Below are 16,036 nucleotides of genomic sequence, written 5' to 3'. Positions count from 1 at the left end.
CCAAACTTGCTTTTCTTCCTGATTCTAACTCCATTCCTCACCATAAACGTTCACAAGGGATATCTGACGATGAAGATAACATTTAGGATTACCTATAATTATCTTCCCTCGCCAGTGTGGAGTAGTGGGAAGGATGCTTTTAAAAGAATAGGAATGGAGCTGGGGTTGTGGCTCAGTGGTAAAGCGCTTGCCTTGCAAATTTGGGGCCCTGGGTTCCATCAGCAGCATCACATAAAAATAAATAAAAACAAAATAAAGACATTGTGTCCATCTATAACTAAAAAAATTAAATTAAAAAAATAGGAATGCAATAAAAAAAAAAAGTACTGGTGGGGCTGGGGTTGTGGGCACTGGATTCGTTCCCTGGCACCACATAAAAATAAGCAAATAAAATAAAGGTGTGTCCATCTTTCAACTAAAAAAAAATATTTTTAAAAAAATGTACTGGCAAGGTGGGCATGGTGGCAGCTTCCACTGCCACAGACATGCTTTGACCTCGCCTGTAATCCCAGCGACCCAGAAGGCTGAAGCAGGAGGCAAGTTCGAGGCCATCCTGGGCAACTCAACGAGTCCCTAAGCCACTTAGTGAGACCTTGTCTCAAAATAAAATAAAAAAATAAAATAAAATAGATGCTGTGGTTGTAACTCGGTGGTGGAGCGCTTGCCTAGAATGCGTGAGGCACTGGATTCGATCCTCAGCACCACATAAAAACCAGTAAATAAAATGAAGGTATTGTATCCATCCACAATTAAAAATATATAGTTTTTAAATTTTTTTTTAAATAAATGAAGCGCACCTGGGTTCAATGCCCAGCACCAAAAAGGTAAAATGAACTGGCGATAGGATGATGACATCACTGAAACCCTTCGTCTCGCGCGCTACTTTCTGAATATCTGATTGAGTTTCTATCAACATTTATAGTAGACCGCTAATAAAGACAGCAAAACATAACCCCTCCCGAGACCCACTTGGTTTTCACCAAGGCGCCTTTTAGCGGCGAGGTCCACCGGTCGTGGTGACATCACTTCCGCTTCCTGCCGCACGCGCGGCCATTTCCGCTCCTCCGTCCGTGCGGCTTTCCGACTCCGCCGACTTCGGCTGCTGTTGGAGAGCGGCGAGCCAACGGGACCGCAGCCATGGTGAGTGCGTGAGCCGGGCCGCGGGACCCGGAAGCGGGGTGCGCGGGCTTCGGGTCACTCGCGGTCCTGTGGAGGCTTAGGACGAGCGCGGCCTCCGCCGCCAGTCGCCGGCTGCCCGGCCCGGAGTTGGAGCGCTGACCGCCGCGGGGGTCCCAACAGTCGGCCCCAGGTCCCAACTCGGGAAACCGCAGGAGCCCGGCCATTGCATTAGTCTTTGTGCGTGGCCGAAGGCCTGCGGTGAGCAGAGGAGAGGGCCTGGCCCTGCCTGGGGGAGAGATCAGCCCACGTGGGCGATATGGTGGAAAATTGATGATTCTTTCCTTTTCTTTTTGTTTATTTACCTTTGCGAGGGTAATTCGGATCAGCCTCTCCTGTCCCACCCTGTTCCTGTTGCTGGTATTCAGGAGGGGGAGCTCTCCGTGGGTCTGCACCTAGTGGCGATTCAGCACGTGCCAGGGAGCGTTTGCTGGCCTTGGGGAATGTGGAGTGGTCTGGAGCACAGGAATAGCTCTTCTTGCGAGACCGTGACCTCAGAAATCCAAGGTGGTGCTTAGTAGCACCACATGTGGCAGTTAACATTTGTCTCCAACTTGTAGTCATCTAGTGAGAGTTCCAATTCTTGTGTCATGATGGAGTTACTTTGGGTTTGCTCTTGGTAAGAAGGGAAGACTTTTGCAAAGAACTTATATTTTATAGTGAGGTTTTAATCCTACCAAGTTTGGACCCCTTTGGAGTTACCTTTTGATTTTTGCTCCCACCCTGCGCTATGTAAAGCCAGTATATGGCAGAGTCTAGAACTTGAAGCTTCTAAACCAGTACCCCTCTTAACAACGTTCAGTGAAAAGTTTTGGAAGCTCCTGGTTTCAGGTTGAACTTTGTTGTATTTTCTCTTGGCCATAAAATGAGCATAACAGTGCATGAATGTAGCGATGGGCAAAAGATGCAACTTATGCAGTCCAGGGGGAGCAATATAGAATGTCCACGTGCTTCTGCCCTTTCCAATGCTTAAGTCACTCAATACAATTTCATTCTATAGGTTCTTAATCAAGAAAAACAACAATTCTTAATGCTAGGCACTGCAATAGACATAATCAATTCGCAGCAAACAACTCTAATTAATTCACAGCAAACAAGATTAATTAATTCTAAGCATTGCAAACACAGTCATGACAGGCTAATGACAGACATTGCCTCTGCATGCTAAGTTCAAGTGTCAGGTCAAAAGTCTCAAGCCTTCGGCTTTAAGTAAAGCAGATACACAGTCACTCAGACCTTGATGATCAGATTAGGAACGAAGGCAGGCTTCTCCTGGGGTGAAGCTGACAGCCAGTTGAGGAGAGGGGCCAGGGAGAAGATGCCACTCCATCAGGGTCAAGATGTGGCTGTAGAGTTTGAGAGCAGTGAGAACGATGCAGAGGTTCAGGCTTGTGGGCATCAGTGTCAGCTGGCTGAATCCCTATTCATTTGCTCTATTATTTATACCAAATTTTGGGCCTTTTGATCCCCCTTTCAATCCTTATCAGCTACCTCCGGATTTCTCAGTGACATCATTTACCCTGGGGTTAAAAACATCTGGTCTGGTGGTCCCACTCTGATCTTTTCACCTTTTCCTCTTATATGTGAGGACAGCCTGCCAGAGGCTTCACTCTGAGTTTATCAAGGCAGAGGGAAGTGACTTGTTTGTGCCTGAGGACCATACTGGAGGGCTTGCCTGGTGAGACTTGGCAGGTTTCAAACTGGGAGTTTTTAAAATGGAGTTGCTTAGGCTCAGGCCTAAGGCCATCCTCACAGCGAAGATCTTGAAATCAAATGTGGTACTGCTGCTTAAGCACTTGCCCTAATGGTTGGTATGGAGTTAGTGCAGTCATGCATCGTTAAAGGAAATGACATTGCCCAGGTGTCTGCTCCCTCAAATGTTGAAGTTTGAACATTAAAGAAGCATGCTGAGGCAAGCATATAAAGCAAGTTTTATTTTAAAAGGAGTAACATAGACTTCTCCCCGGAGGGAGAAGGGAGCCATAGCTGGTATCCTGGTATTCCCAGAATCTAGGTGTTCTGCCCTTTTTATGTGTCCTAGGCTTCCTCTGTTTTCCTGCCCTCTTCCCCGTATCTTTCTCCTGCCTGCATATGTGACTAGGCCCAGGAATGCTTGGTGGGATGGCCAAAAGGTGGGAAACAGGTGGGCTGAAGGGGAAAGGGCAGTATGGAGCAGCCCAGGACACATTATCAACCTTATAGTTCCCTGTATAGAGACACAATTCCTGGGACAGGTTACCTTGGCAACAGGTTGGAGCTGGTGGAGATTCTTGATAAGGGTAGAGGAAGGGCTCTGAAGGAATTAACATTTTAATCCCTCAGGGTACAGTCTCCAACTTGTAGGACTCAAAATTGGCCTCCTTGATCTGACCTGACTAGATTTACTATACTCACTGCCTAATTCTGGCTTCAGTGTATGTTCTGAAAATTGTGTTAGCCGATTTTGTGGTTATGTGAACATCATGATGTGTACACAGATCTAGATGTTAATAGATCAGTCACTTTTGTGGCCTCTTGATGCAAGAGGAGATTCAGTAAACTAGAGATTTACAAAGGATGCTGCTTGCATAACAGGGCATCCTGTTTTATGGTAAACATTTTCTTATAAGTAGGTGTACACTCAACACTAAAATGTATAGTATGGTAAATACAAAAAAAAAAAAAAAACAGTAACTAGGCTGGTGATGTGGCTCAGTGGTGGAGTGCTTGTCCAGCATGGCTGAAGCCCTAGGTTCAACTCCCAGCACTGGGGTGGGGGGGGGGGCGGAATCTAGTGGGCACAGTGGCACACACCTGTACTCCCAGCTGCTTGGGAGCCTGAGGCAGAAGGATCTTGAGTTCAAAGCCAGCCTCAGCAAAAGCAAGGCACTAAACAACTCAGATCCTGTTTCTAAAGAAAATACAAAGCAGGGCTGGGGGTGTGATGCAGTAGGAGTGCCTCTGAGTTCAATCCCTGGTACCAAAAAAAGCAAACAATACAGTCAATTGTATATCAAATTGATAATCCCAAAGAGAAAATGAATTGAAGTAGAATTTAAAGATTATCCCATGAAACTCAAGTGGCTGGTGAACCATAGGAGACCTTTTATAACCCATTTGCTCTAATATTACCAGGCATTAGGCTAAAGAAAAGCAAATAAAAGTATATAAGTTTTAGTATACATTATTGGGCTATATAATTGCTTACCTTCCCTTTTAGCCTTAATAGTATATTTTAGTTTTTCTAAGCTGAGAGTGGGCAGGCTAGTGTTAATATATTAAGTGTGTGTGTAGGCTGGGGTTGTGGCTCAGCAGTAGAGTGTTCACCTACCATGTGCGAGGCCCTGGGTTCGATCCTCAGCACCACATATAAATAAAGGTATTGTGTCCAACTAAAAAAAATATATTAAAAAAAAGTGTGGGGGCTGGGGATGTGGCTCAAGCGGTAGCGTGCTCGCCTGGCATGCGTGCGGCCCGGGTTCGATCCTCAGCACCACATACAAACAGAGATGTTGTGTCCGCCGAGAACTAAAAAGTAAATATTAAAAATTCTCTCTCTCTCACTCTCTCTTTAAAAAAAAAAAAAAAAATGTGGGTGGGGGAATAGGACGCACACTGACCACCTGTGTCACTCAATTGATTAGTATTTTCTGACTGGTATTTCCCCCTGCAGACTGAGGCTGATGTAAATCCGAAGGCTTATCCCCTTGCAGATGCCCACCTCACCAAGAAACTGTTGGACCTCGTTCAGCAGTCATGTAACTACAAGCAACTTCGGAAAGGAGCCAATGAGGGTAAGGTACTGCAGGGTGCTGCTGGGGGAATGATGACGGCACCTGTCTACTGGGGTCTCTGGTCTAGATTTCTGATTTGTAAGGAGGACCAGAATTTTTCTTTTCTTTTTTCCCCCTTCTGAGGTTGTCTTGCTATGTTGCCATCACTGGCCCCAAACTCCTGGGCCTTAGCACTGAGCATTCTCCTTAGCCTCCCAAGTAGCTGGGACTATAGGCATGAACTGCCATGCCCTGGATATTCTTGATTGGGTATAGGAAGGTTTGAGAGCAGCAGCATTTTGACTAGATGAAAAAGGCTAATATGCTTAGAATATTTTTAGACTCATCCTTGTTAATTTGCCACATTCTCTCTCTCTCATCTTTTTTTTTTTTTTTTTTTTTTTTTTTTTTTTTTTTTAATGATACTGGGAATTGAGCCCAGGACTTCATACATGCTGAGCAAGCTTTCTACCACTGTGCTACATATTCATATTCTCTCTCTCAATATTTTTTTTATAGAGAAAGAGAATTTTTTTTTTTAATATTTATTTTTTAGTTTTCAGCAGACACAACGTCTTTGTTTGTATGTGGTGCTGAGGATCGAACCCGGGCCGCACGCATGCCAGGCGAGCGCGCTACCACTTGAGCCACATCCCCAGCCCAACTCTCTCAATATTTTTATTGTTGGTGGATCTTTATTTATTTATATGCAGTGCTGAGAATTGAACCCAGTGCCTCACACATGCTAGGCAAGTGCTATACCACTGAACCACAACCCCAGCCCCTCTATCTCTTTTATTTTTCATTTTGAAACTTGCTAAGTAGCCCAGGCTGGCCTCCACCTACAATCGTTCTGCCTTGGCCTCCCAAGTAGCTGGGATGACAGGTGTGTACCACCACACCTCGCTCCTTCCTTCTCCCTTAATATATAAAGCATCTTATTTGTTTGTCTACTTGTGCAGAACCATTTGTATTAACTTTGTACTCTCTCCAGAGCCATCAAAAGGAAAGGAATATTAATGCTTTTCAGTGTCTGATGGCAAGTGGTTTACTTGGGGAGAGTCCTTTTGTCTCCAAGATTCTGAGACAACAGGCATTTGGGCCTGTGTTTGAGATTCAGAATGACTATGAGCTCACTCACCTGTGTTGCTGAACAAAGACAAAGCAAGCCATTCATGTGTCTCTGTTAGACATGGTGCTCTTTTCAGCCCTGCTTTTGGCCTGGTATTGGGGCATGAGTTCTTGCTCCATGTGTAAATGAGGATTCAGAGAGGACCATCTTGACTTCTCCTGCCCTGCCATACCTTGCATGGTGCTAGACCCAGAGGCGCCAGGACGCTGGGTGGGAGGGTCCTTGAATGAGATGCTGGGTTCAGAATGTGTTTACTAGGGTTCAGAAAGGGAGGGGCAACAATTTCCTCGTCTTCTGCCTTGTTTCAACTATTCATTCTTCCTATATCTAATTGCCTGCAGTGTGTCAGGCACATGTCTATATGCTAACAGTGCAATGGTGATCAAAACTAAGTCCCTGCCTTGGAGCTGAAGATAAAGTAGAGTTGGGGAAAATGTCTCTTCAGATGGAATATTTAGGGGAGGTTTTCCTGAGGTAAAATTTGAGTACAGAACTGAAACCTAGGTGGCAGATAGAAGCTTTACACTCTAGCCATGGTGGTGAATTCTCATAATCCCAGAAACTCAGGAGGCTGAGGCAGAAGGATTGCAAGTTCAAAACCAACCTCAGTAACTTAGTGAGGCCCTAAGTTAAGAAAATAAAATAAGGGCTGGGGATGTGGCTCGAGCGGTAGCGCGCTCGCCTGGCATGCGTGCAGCCCGGGTTCGATCCTCAGTGCCACATACCAACAAAGATGTTGTGTCCACTGAGAACTAAAAAATAAAAATATTAAAAATTCTCTCTCTCCTCTCTCACTCTCTCTTTAAAAAAAGAAAAAGAAAAGAAAACTAGGCTGTGGCTCAGTGGTTAAGCGCCCCTGGGTTCATTTCCCAGTGCAAACACACACACACACGCACACACACACAGTAGAAGTATTTGACTGCTCTGCTTTGTATTGGTGAGGTTTTGTGGGAAATTATTGGGTCTGCATTGCTCAAGCCCCCTATCACCTTTTGGCCTGTTTGTCTCCACAGCCACCAAAACTCTCAACAGAGGCATCTCTGAGTTCATTGTGATGGCTGCAGATGCTGAACCTCTGGAGATCATCCTGCACCTCCCACTGCTATGTGAAGACAAGAATGTGCCCTATGTGTTTGTGCGTTCCAAGCAGGCCCTAGGGCGGGCCTGTGGAGTTTCCAGGCCTGTCATTGCCTGTTCTGTCACCATCAAAGAAGGCTCTCAACTGAAACAGCAGATCCAGTCCATTCAGCAGTCTATTGAAAGGCTCTTAGTCTAAACCTGTGGCCGGCCTCTGCCCTGCTCTCCCCACCAACCCCACCCCCAGGTTGTGTATCATATTGTCTGTCTTAGCATGTAGTCAGCGGCTTTCTATTATAAAGTATTGTACTAAATCTCTTTTCTGGATTTTTGTATTGTTTTGTTTCACAGGGTTTTTTTCGCCATCTCCCCTTCTACCCTCAGCCATTCTTTTAATCTCCCTTTTAAAAAATGAGCCAGTACCCAAAACAGATAGCAGAATCGTGGCACCTAAGGCAGGAAGAGCCAGTAGCAACCTGCCTGAGCCAGGAGAGGCATCTCTTGAAGCTTTCATCCACTCACTCCCACGTGTAAAGGATGGGATGGGAATGGACACTGATCACTCTGACTTAGAGTCTCCTTGTGCCTGGCATACAGACTCTCTGTACATGTTATCATGATGTCCTTCTCTCACCTACTCTCCCCTCAAGATTATGTGTCATTTGGGGAGGAAGCAGGTGTTCTTTGAAGTTGTTGGGCTTATGTCCCGTGTGCTTTTGGTAATGTGATGTTAAATTCTTGCCCCAGCTACACCCTGAGGGTGACAGAGCAGCAGCATAGCTGCAGGACTCCAAAGACAACATGGGTGAACGGGCATGGGGGACAATCGACCTGGATCTCGGAAGAGTCAGGAGTGGCAAGGGAAAAAGTATCATCTGGTGCTGGAATGAGGGATTCTGGGGAAATCATGGAGACCTGGCTGGAAGCTACAGAGAGATGATGGGATCCAGGAAGCATCCTCTTTGAATGGAATTTCTTCAGTGGCCACTTAGCACCAGCTCTGGAGCCCTCACCCATTTCCTGCCACAACATGGTCAGATATTCTTTGTCCCAGGAGAGTGTTCATTCTTGAGCATACTAATAAAAATATATATATATATATATATATATATATATATATATATTCATATTCCATTTTAAAGAAAGTGTGACAGTGCCTGATTATTAGTAGGTATTATCCAGCTAGTATTTGAATGAAGAAATGCTTAGCATTACTAGAGTGGTTATAACTGCTGCTTCCCCTTGCCCCCCCACCACCTTCCTCAGTGCTAGGATTAAACCCTGAGCTTTGGGCATGCTAAACATGCTTTACCCCAGCAAGTTACAGCTTTGACTTTTTGACCAAAAGGCTAAAAGCCATCACTTCCTGCAAGATAGTTTCTGGTTTAGCAGTTCAAAATGTCTTCTCATAGAGACTCAAGTCATCTGAGTTGCTATCACTGTAGAAAACACTCATCCTTATGACATTTAGCCTGGTTAATTTGCAAGGGATACTCAGTGTTCTATGACATTTAGCAGCATCCCCAGCCCCTACCTATTTAGGGGGCAGTAGCAACCCACCGCTGCTCCCGACCAAAAAACATTTTCAGACATTATTGTCAGGAATCATTATTGCAGAGTTAGGCACATGCAGCATTGGTATTGGTGACTGAAGCTACTGCCACCTCACCTATCTAGTACTTTTTATCTGAGTGTAAATACAAATAATAAAGAAACTTTCTTCCCATATTCGAACAACTGGATACCACAGTGGTCAAATTAATGGACCCATGATAGTTTTCTCTTGGCTGTGTTGGGCCAATGTTCCCACTTTAGCAGGAAGCCCATTGAGGTAAGGGGACCTATTCTGTGCCTACTGGACTAATCATTTTTCTACTAATTTGCGTCATCACCACTCCTGATGAAGTTTTACATTCATTTGTGGATGAAGTTTCAGGTAGTGTTTACTTTTGTATTTGCTTTTGTTATGTATGTTTAGCATAATCCAAAGAATTTGGAGAGAGGAGCTCAAGAAATGCACTTAGGGGCTGAGATATAGCTCCATGGTAGAGCACTTGCTTAAGCATGTGCTTAAGCCCTGGGTTCAATACCCAGCACCAGAAAAGAAAAACCAAACTCCATCTAAATGAAAAGTAGGGCCTATTCGTAAGAACGCCAAGGAAGGGGCAGGCAAGGGCTCCTGAGATCCTCAACCTTTTTGTTCAGTCTATTTGACAGTTTTGGTTCAGTCCCCTCTGCTACACTGCATGACTTTACAGGGCAGGGTACCAATCTGATTGCCTCCAGAAAAATCCTCCCAGGGTTTCTCCCCTGCTTCTGCAGGCCTCCACTGTGTCTGCCTCTCCTACAAGTTCCAACTTTGCTCAGTGTTCTAAATTTTGTTTACTGAATATTCTGAATCTGTTTGCCACTCTTTTGCACTTTTTTTTTAAAGAGAGAGGGAGAGTTTTTTTAATATTTATTTTTTAGTTTTCGGCAGGCACAACATCTTTGTATGTGATGCTGAGGAAAGAACCAGGGCTGCATGCATGCCAGGTGAGCGTGCTACCGCTTGAGCCACATCCCCAGCCCCCACTCTTTTGCACTTGATATCCCTTTACTACACTGGCTCTCTCATTCTAACTTTGTTTCCTTTTCTCCCAGCTCTAACATTTTTAAAACCTGAACTTTTAAACTTTAAAACTTGAACTTGGACTGGGGCTGTAGCTCAGTGGCAGAGTGCTTGCCTAGCACATGTGAGGCACTGGGTTCCGTCCTTAGCACCACATAAAAATAAATAAAGGCATGCTGTTCATCTCCAACTACCAAAAAAAAAAAAAAAATCAATCCAGTGACATTTTCTGATCATTGCCTCATTAGATATGAACGTGCAAGGTCCTAGCACCTGCAGCACAGAGGCACTAAAGCCTGGATGTGTCGGCAGGGAGGAAATCTATCCATTCCTAACCAACCATCTATGAAGGTGGTTGCAAATTTTTGTGTATAAACATTTTCTCTTTTTTAACATTTATTTTTTAATTTTCGGTGGACACAACATCTTTATTTTTTTATTTTTATGTGGTGCTGAGGATCGAGCCCAGTGTCCCACACATGCCAGGCAAGGCTACCGCTTGAGCCACATCCCCAGCCCTGAATAAGCATTTTCTTTTGGAGAGAGAATCCTTGGCTCCCATCAAATCTCTAAGGATCCTCTGACTCAAAACATTGCTGGCTAGAAACTTATAATTGAAAAGCTTCCTGAGGACCTGCAATTAAGCGATATTTTTCCATTTACAATAGTGACCTAAAGAGATTTTTCATTTATAGCATTAAGTACTGAAGAATGCATTGTCATTATCTTTGGTCTTAAACATGGATGGGAGAGGGAGAGAGAGAAGTTTGCTCTGAGGACTTTGTATACCTTGACCCTCTTCGCAGTGCCAACTGGGTTACATTTTGAAAAACTTCTGGGTGGAAGGTGGGTAGTGGGGAGAAGGGGAGTCAATTGCATACTCTCTTGTGAATGAAGGAAAAACATTTTGAGTAGCAAATAAATACTCTCTTCTAGGCACTGGGGCAGCCAGCTTCCGATGGCTCCCCGTGGTGGTGGTGGTGGTAGTGGTGGTGGTGGGTGGGATTTATGCTCCTGTATAGTTTCCTACACTAACTCAGAGCTGGTCTGAATAACAGAGTATGACAGAAGTGACATGTGACTTCTAGGCTTCACAAGAGACACTGAAACTAAGTGTAGAGCTATATACCTATAGTTCCAGCTATTCAAGTGGCTAAAGGAGGACCACTGCAAGTTCAAGACCAGCCTGGGCAACTTAGACCGTGTCTCAAAATGGAAAAGAAAAAGAAAAAAAAAAAAAAAGGTATGGGTCTCAGGCAATTCTGCCTCAATCTCTGGAGTTCCAGGGGCTACACTCCTGTGAAAAAATAATAGAAAACACTGTAGCTTCTGTCTTCTCTTCAGATCACCAGCTCTGAGAGGAATGAGCTTTGTTGTGAAGACTTTAAAGCAGCTGTGGAGAGGTCTGAAATGCTGTAGTCAACATCGAGTGCCAACTTTGCCAGCCATGGGAATCAACCTCTGTCTCATTTGTACCTGTGGGATTATTTATTTATTGGGTACTGGGGAATTGAACCAGGGATCTTTAACCACTGAGTCACATCTCCAATCCTTTTTATTTTAAGACAGGATCTTGCCAAGTTGCTTAGGGCTTCACTAGGTTGCTGAGGCTGGCTTCAAACTTGTGATCCTCCTGTCTCAGCCTCCCTAGTCACTGGGATTAGAAGCATGCACCATGGTGCCCAGGTACCCATGGGATTTTAATGAACAGAGGTGACTGAATGATAACACTGAGAAGTCAATGCCATTGAAAGAAGAATTTATTTCAATTCCCAGTACCACAAAAAAAAGAATTTATTTACATTAACCAAGAGAGCATGATATACCACAGAGCCTCAGAGGAAGCCTCAGTTTGGTCAGGAGAAGCAAGAATGTGGCCTAGGCTACAGCCTGAATTGGTATTTCCTTGGGGAAGGCAGAGTAAATGGCTTAGGACTGTCTAGTCTGAATAATTCATGTGGGCTTTGGGCAATAGATGTGGTCTCCAGTTACCTGGTTCCTTCCTGGGTCTTGGTGATGCTGCAAACAGGGATCTTTTGACCCAGTGACAATGGAAATGAAGGGGCTGTGGCTCAGTGGTAGAGTGCTCGCCTAGCATATGAAAGGCCCTGGGTTCGATCCTCAGCACCACTTAAAAATAAATAAAAGTATTGTGACAATGGAAATGAAATTGAGTCAGATTAGCAAACATACAGGGAAAGTTTTTTTTTTTTTTTTAAAGAGGGAGAAAGAGGAGAGAGGGAATTTTAATATTGATTTATTTTTGTTTTAGTTTTTGGCGTACACAACATCTTTGTTTGTATGTGGTGCTGAGGATCGAACCCGGGCCGCAGGCATGCTAGGCGAGCACGTTAACGCTTGAATCACATCCCCAGCCCCACAAGGAAAGCTTTTACTGGGGCTTCTATTTAGAAAATGGTTTTAGTGATTACTTGAACAAAACCCTGAACAAAATGGGTTTAGTGGTTACTTGCAGGGGTGGGAATATTAATTGGCAAGGGCTGGGGATAGGCTCTGTGGTGGAATGTTCCTGGGTTCAATTCCCAGTACTACAAATAAAAATGTAAAAGAATACATACAGGGTACCCTGACCACAAATGCTGCAAAGCTGACCTCAACTGAGAGTGGCACACATCAAACTTTCCAAGGTCGACTGTTAGGCCATGAGCCAAGGCCCAGAAAAGCATCTACATCCTGTCCCCATGTTGTTCCCTGTCTTACTGGGATGACTTAGGACAGGAGATATAATGGCTAGATTGTGAAAGCTAGATAAAGGAGGGGGCTGGCTTGCAAGAAAGGCATTCTCTCAAGTAACTTTTTAACTATCTTTAGGAATCTAGGAGGGGCACTCTCTCTAGGCCTGTAAGCTTGCCCAACCAAGACCTTAAAACATAAAAAATACAGAAAATAAACATGATTAATACAGCCTCCCTACAAGTGGATCTTCCAGCCTCTATCAGGCTTTCAGATGACTGCAGCCTTAGTCAATATCTTGAATGCACCTCATGACTCACTTTAAGTCAAGACTACCCAATCAGGGGCTGGGGATGTGGCTCAAGTGGTAGCGCGCTCGCCTTGCATGCGTGCGGCCCGGGTTCGATCCTCAGCACCACATACAAACAAAGATGTTGTGTCCGCCGAAAACTAAAAAATAAATAAATAAATAAATAAATAAATAAATAAATAAATAAAAGACTACCCAATCATCTCCCACATTCCTCATCCACAGAAATGGTGAAAGAGACGGGCTGGGGATGTGGCTCAAGCGGTAGCGCGCTTGCCTGGCATGTGTGCTGCCCGGGTTCAATCCTCAGCACCACATACCAACAAAGATGTTGTGTCCACCGAGAACTAAAAAATAAATATTAAAAATTCTCTCTCTCTCTCCTCTCTCTCTCTCTCTTAAAAAAAAAGAAATGGTGAAAGAGAATGTTTATGGCTGCTTTAAGCTGAAAGTTTTGAGGTAATTTGTTACAAAGCAATAGATAAAGTGGGGGAGGGGGATGAAAGGATGAAGATGTCTTGACAAAATGGCAGGGAAGCCAGGCATGGTGGCACTGGCCTATAATCCAAACTACTCAGGAGGCTGAGGCAAGAGGATGGCAAGTTTGAAGCCAGCCTCCAGAACTTAGCAAGATCCTATCTCAAATAAGATGAGTTGGGTGTGTAACTCAGTGGTAAGGTGTCCCTGGGTTCAATCCCTAGTAGTTGGGGGATGGGGTAGTAGGGAGTGGGATTTGGCAGGACAATGAACACTGAAGTGCTGGCAGCACCCCTCAATGGTTATGAGATGTTCCAGGGTGCCTCAGAGTGCCCGGAAATAAATACCTTTAGGATCTGTTTTCATATGATGCAGTCAAGGTTACAAGGAGGATTAGTGCATTCTGGTGGCAGTTTAGGCTCAAACATGCCGAGTATAGTATAGGTGTGCACATTTCCCTCCATATGGATTTGAGGATTTCGGGATGACAGGAGAGGCAGTGGATGACTAATCTCTTCCAGAGCTCATAGTCCTGCCTTGCTTTTCTTCTAGCTTTTATATTTTATTAAAAAAAATAGCTGTAATTGGACACAATACCTTTATTTTATGTGGTGCTGAGGATCGAACCCAGTGCTTCACACGTGCTAGGCAAGTATTCTACCACCGAGCAACAACCCCAGCCCTCTTCTAGCTTTTACTGTGACAAAAAGATATCACAGAAGGTTACACACTGAAAAGTGAAATTGTCCCTTTACTATAGTTAACATCTCGGTGAGTGCCATTCTGAACATTCCCTCTGCATTTGGCCTAGAGTAAACACACATATATGAGATGTGGGCGTGATTGATAGAGTTTCCTCCCAACAGAGTCTGAGTCTTCTTTCCAGCTGCTGCCATCACTTCTGGTGGCTTGGTGTGGCTGCACCTTTGGAGTGTGCCCGGTCTACTGGCAGCTCCTGGAGTCTTCACAGCGCCACCTGGTGGATCAAAGCATGTCTGTGGCAGTGGAAGCTAGAAGTAATTGGTGAGCACCCTGTGTATTTACATTTTCTGATTTTCAATGGGATATACAAACGAAGAAACGGAAGAAACAAAGGCTCAGACGTGCTAGATCAATTGCCCAAGGTCAATTGTATATATGCAATGGAGTCAAGATACAGATTTACTGACTTGTGAGCTTTCAAAAGTCCAATTACATCTGAATGTGGACTTTCCTCCTTCCTGAGGAGCTCAATAGGCAGAGAAGGCATCATCAGAGAAACAGGTTGCAACTACGATCTACCCATCTATCTTACTAATCTATCTATCTATCTATAAAACCTGGAGAGATCTGACTGCTCTCAAAGGGAAATATGGTAACAATGGGCCACTGTCCTCCCTTGCCCGCCTTCGAGAAAGGCAAAGAGAGAACCAATCTGGTACACCCAGGTAGGGGAAAGTTTGAAGAGCAGCCTTAATAGAGAGGGGAGGGAGCTAGATTGGACTAGGAATGAAGAGTAGAATTGAGGGTGTTAGGTGCAGGATAGGCTGGTCTGCAGAGCCTGCAGGTCATGCCAAACAAAGTTAGTTGCAGAATGACCTGGCTTCTCAAACCCTCTGTCTGGTTCTATAACCCCTGTGTGCTTCAAGCCCAAACGCCCAAGCCCCTGCTCAAGGCTGAACACTCAACCACCACCACCACCACCCCTCAGGGTTGAACACTTAAACCCCCTTGGGCCAACAAGGCAGCTTGCAGACCCAGAGATCCCATTAGATTTGGGCTATAAAAACTCCCTGTGGGGGCTGGGGATGTGGCTCAAGCGGTAGCACACTCACCTGGCATGTGTGCGGCCTGGGTTCGATCCTCAGCACCACATACAAAAAAAAGATGTTGTGTCCGCCGATAACTAAAAAATAAATATTAAAAAAATTCTCTCCCTCACTCTCTCTTAAAAAAAAAAAAGAAAAAAAGAAAACTCCCTGTGCCTGTTCCTTCCCTCTATCATAAAGTTCATTCAGACTCAGGTGGGTAAAATTTCTAATCAAGCTTTTAACCAGCTTCTCCTCAGGAAATTACCAACTCCTGGTTACTGCTGATACCTCCAGTTGAGACCTATGCCAAATGGACTGACGTCATCATTGGATCTGTGGTGGCAAGGAACCTTCTTTGATACTGGTCTTCTCTACCCTCCTGTGGGGGCTCCTTACTTCCCTCCTCTCTTTCTCCCACACCGCTCCATTTCAGCAGGAAGCAGCCAGAATGAATTGACACCCACTCTCATTTAATAACAAAGAGGGGGGAATGTTGGGAGTCCTCCGTCTTGGCTCCAAAGACTAACTTCCCCATCCCCCAAGAAGAGCCGCCCAATGGTGAGCCCTGCTGGCTCACATGATCCTGCCATCCAATGGTGAACCCTGCTGGCTCACATGATCCTTACCCACCAATCAGACTAGCCCTGCTGGCTCACCTGATCCTACCCACCAATCAGAAAGCACCCCATGCCAACTGTCAAACCACCCCTGGCTCTATAAATATGCAGAGCTATTCCTCAACAAAAGGGCATTTGTTCCAACAGCGAGCCTTGTTCGTTCTTTCATTATCTATCTATCTACCTACCTACCTATCTTATTGGTACCAGAGATTGAACCAGGGCACGTAACCACTGAGCCACATCCCCAATCCTTTTATATTTCATTTAGATACAGGGTCTCGCTGAGTTGCTTAGGGCTTCGCTAAATTCTGAGGCTGCCTTTGAATTTGAGATCCTCCTGCCTCAGTCTCACAAGCCACTGGGATTGCAGATGTGCACCACAACACTTGGCTACAAC

General features: G+C 44.8%; 1 protein-coding gene across 1 annotated transcript; it reads left to right on the top strand.

The window, feature by feature from the left end:
* Nucleotides 1-1,004: 1,004 nt before the first annotated feature.
* On the top strand, nt 1,005-7,451 carry SNU13 (small nuclear ribonucleoprotein 13). The gene is made up of 3 exons (XM_081311901.1): nt 1,005-1,140; nt 4,829-4,949; nt 7,074-7,451. The coding sequence occupies exons 1-3, from the start codon at nt 1,138-1,140 to the stop codon at nt 7,334-7,336; spliced, it is 387 nt and encodes a 128-aa protein (XP_081168027.1). The 5' UTR covers nt 1,005-1,137; the 3' UTR covers nt 7,337-7,451.
* Nucleotides 7,452-16,036: the final 8,585 nt, after the last annotated feature.

This window comes from Spermophilus citellus (genome assembly GCF_964194105.1).
Source record: "Spermophilus citellus genome assembly, chromosome: 10".
In the NCBI taxonomy this organism is placed as follows: Eukaryota; Metazoa; Chordata; class Mammalia; order Rodentia; family Sciuridae; genus Spermophilus; species Spermophilus citellus.
Note: the sequence above shows the minus strand (reverse complement) of the source record. Positions and strands in the feature narration are given on the sequence as shown.

Coding starts and splice junctions, on each gene's coding strand:
- SNU13 (XM_081311901.1), top strand. Junction 4,950..7,073: donor TCGGAAAGGAGCCAATGAGG/GTAAGGTACTGC, acceptor TTGTCTCCACAG/CCACCAAAACTCTCAACAGA.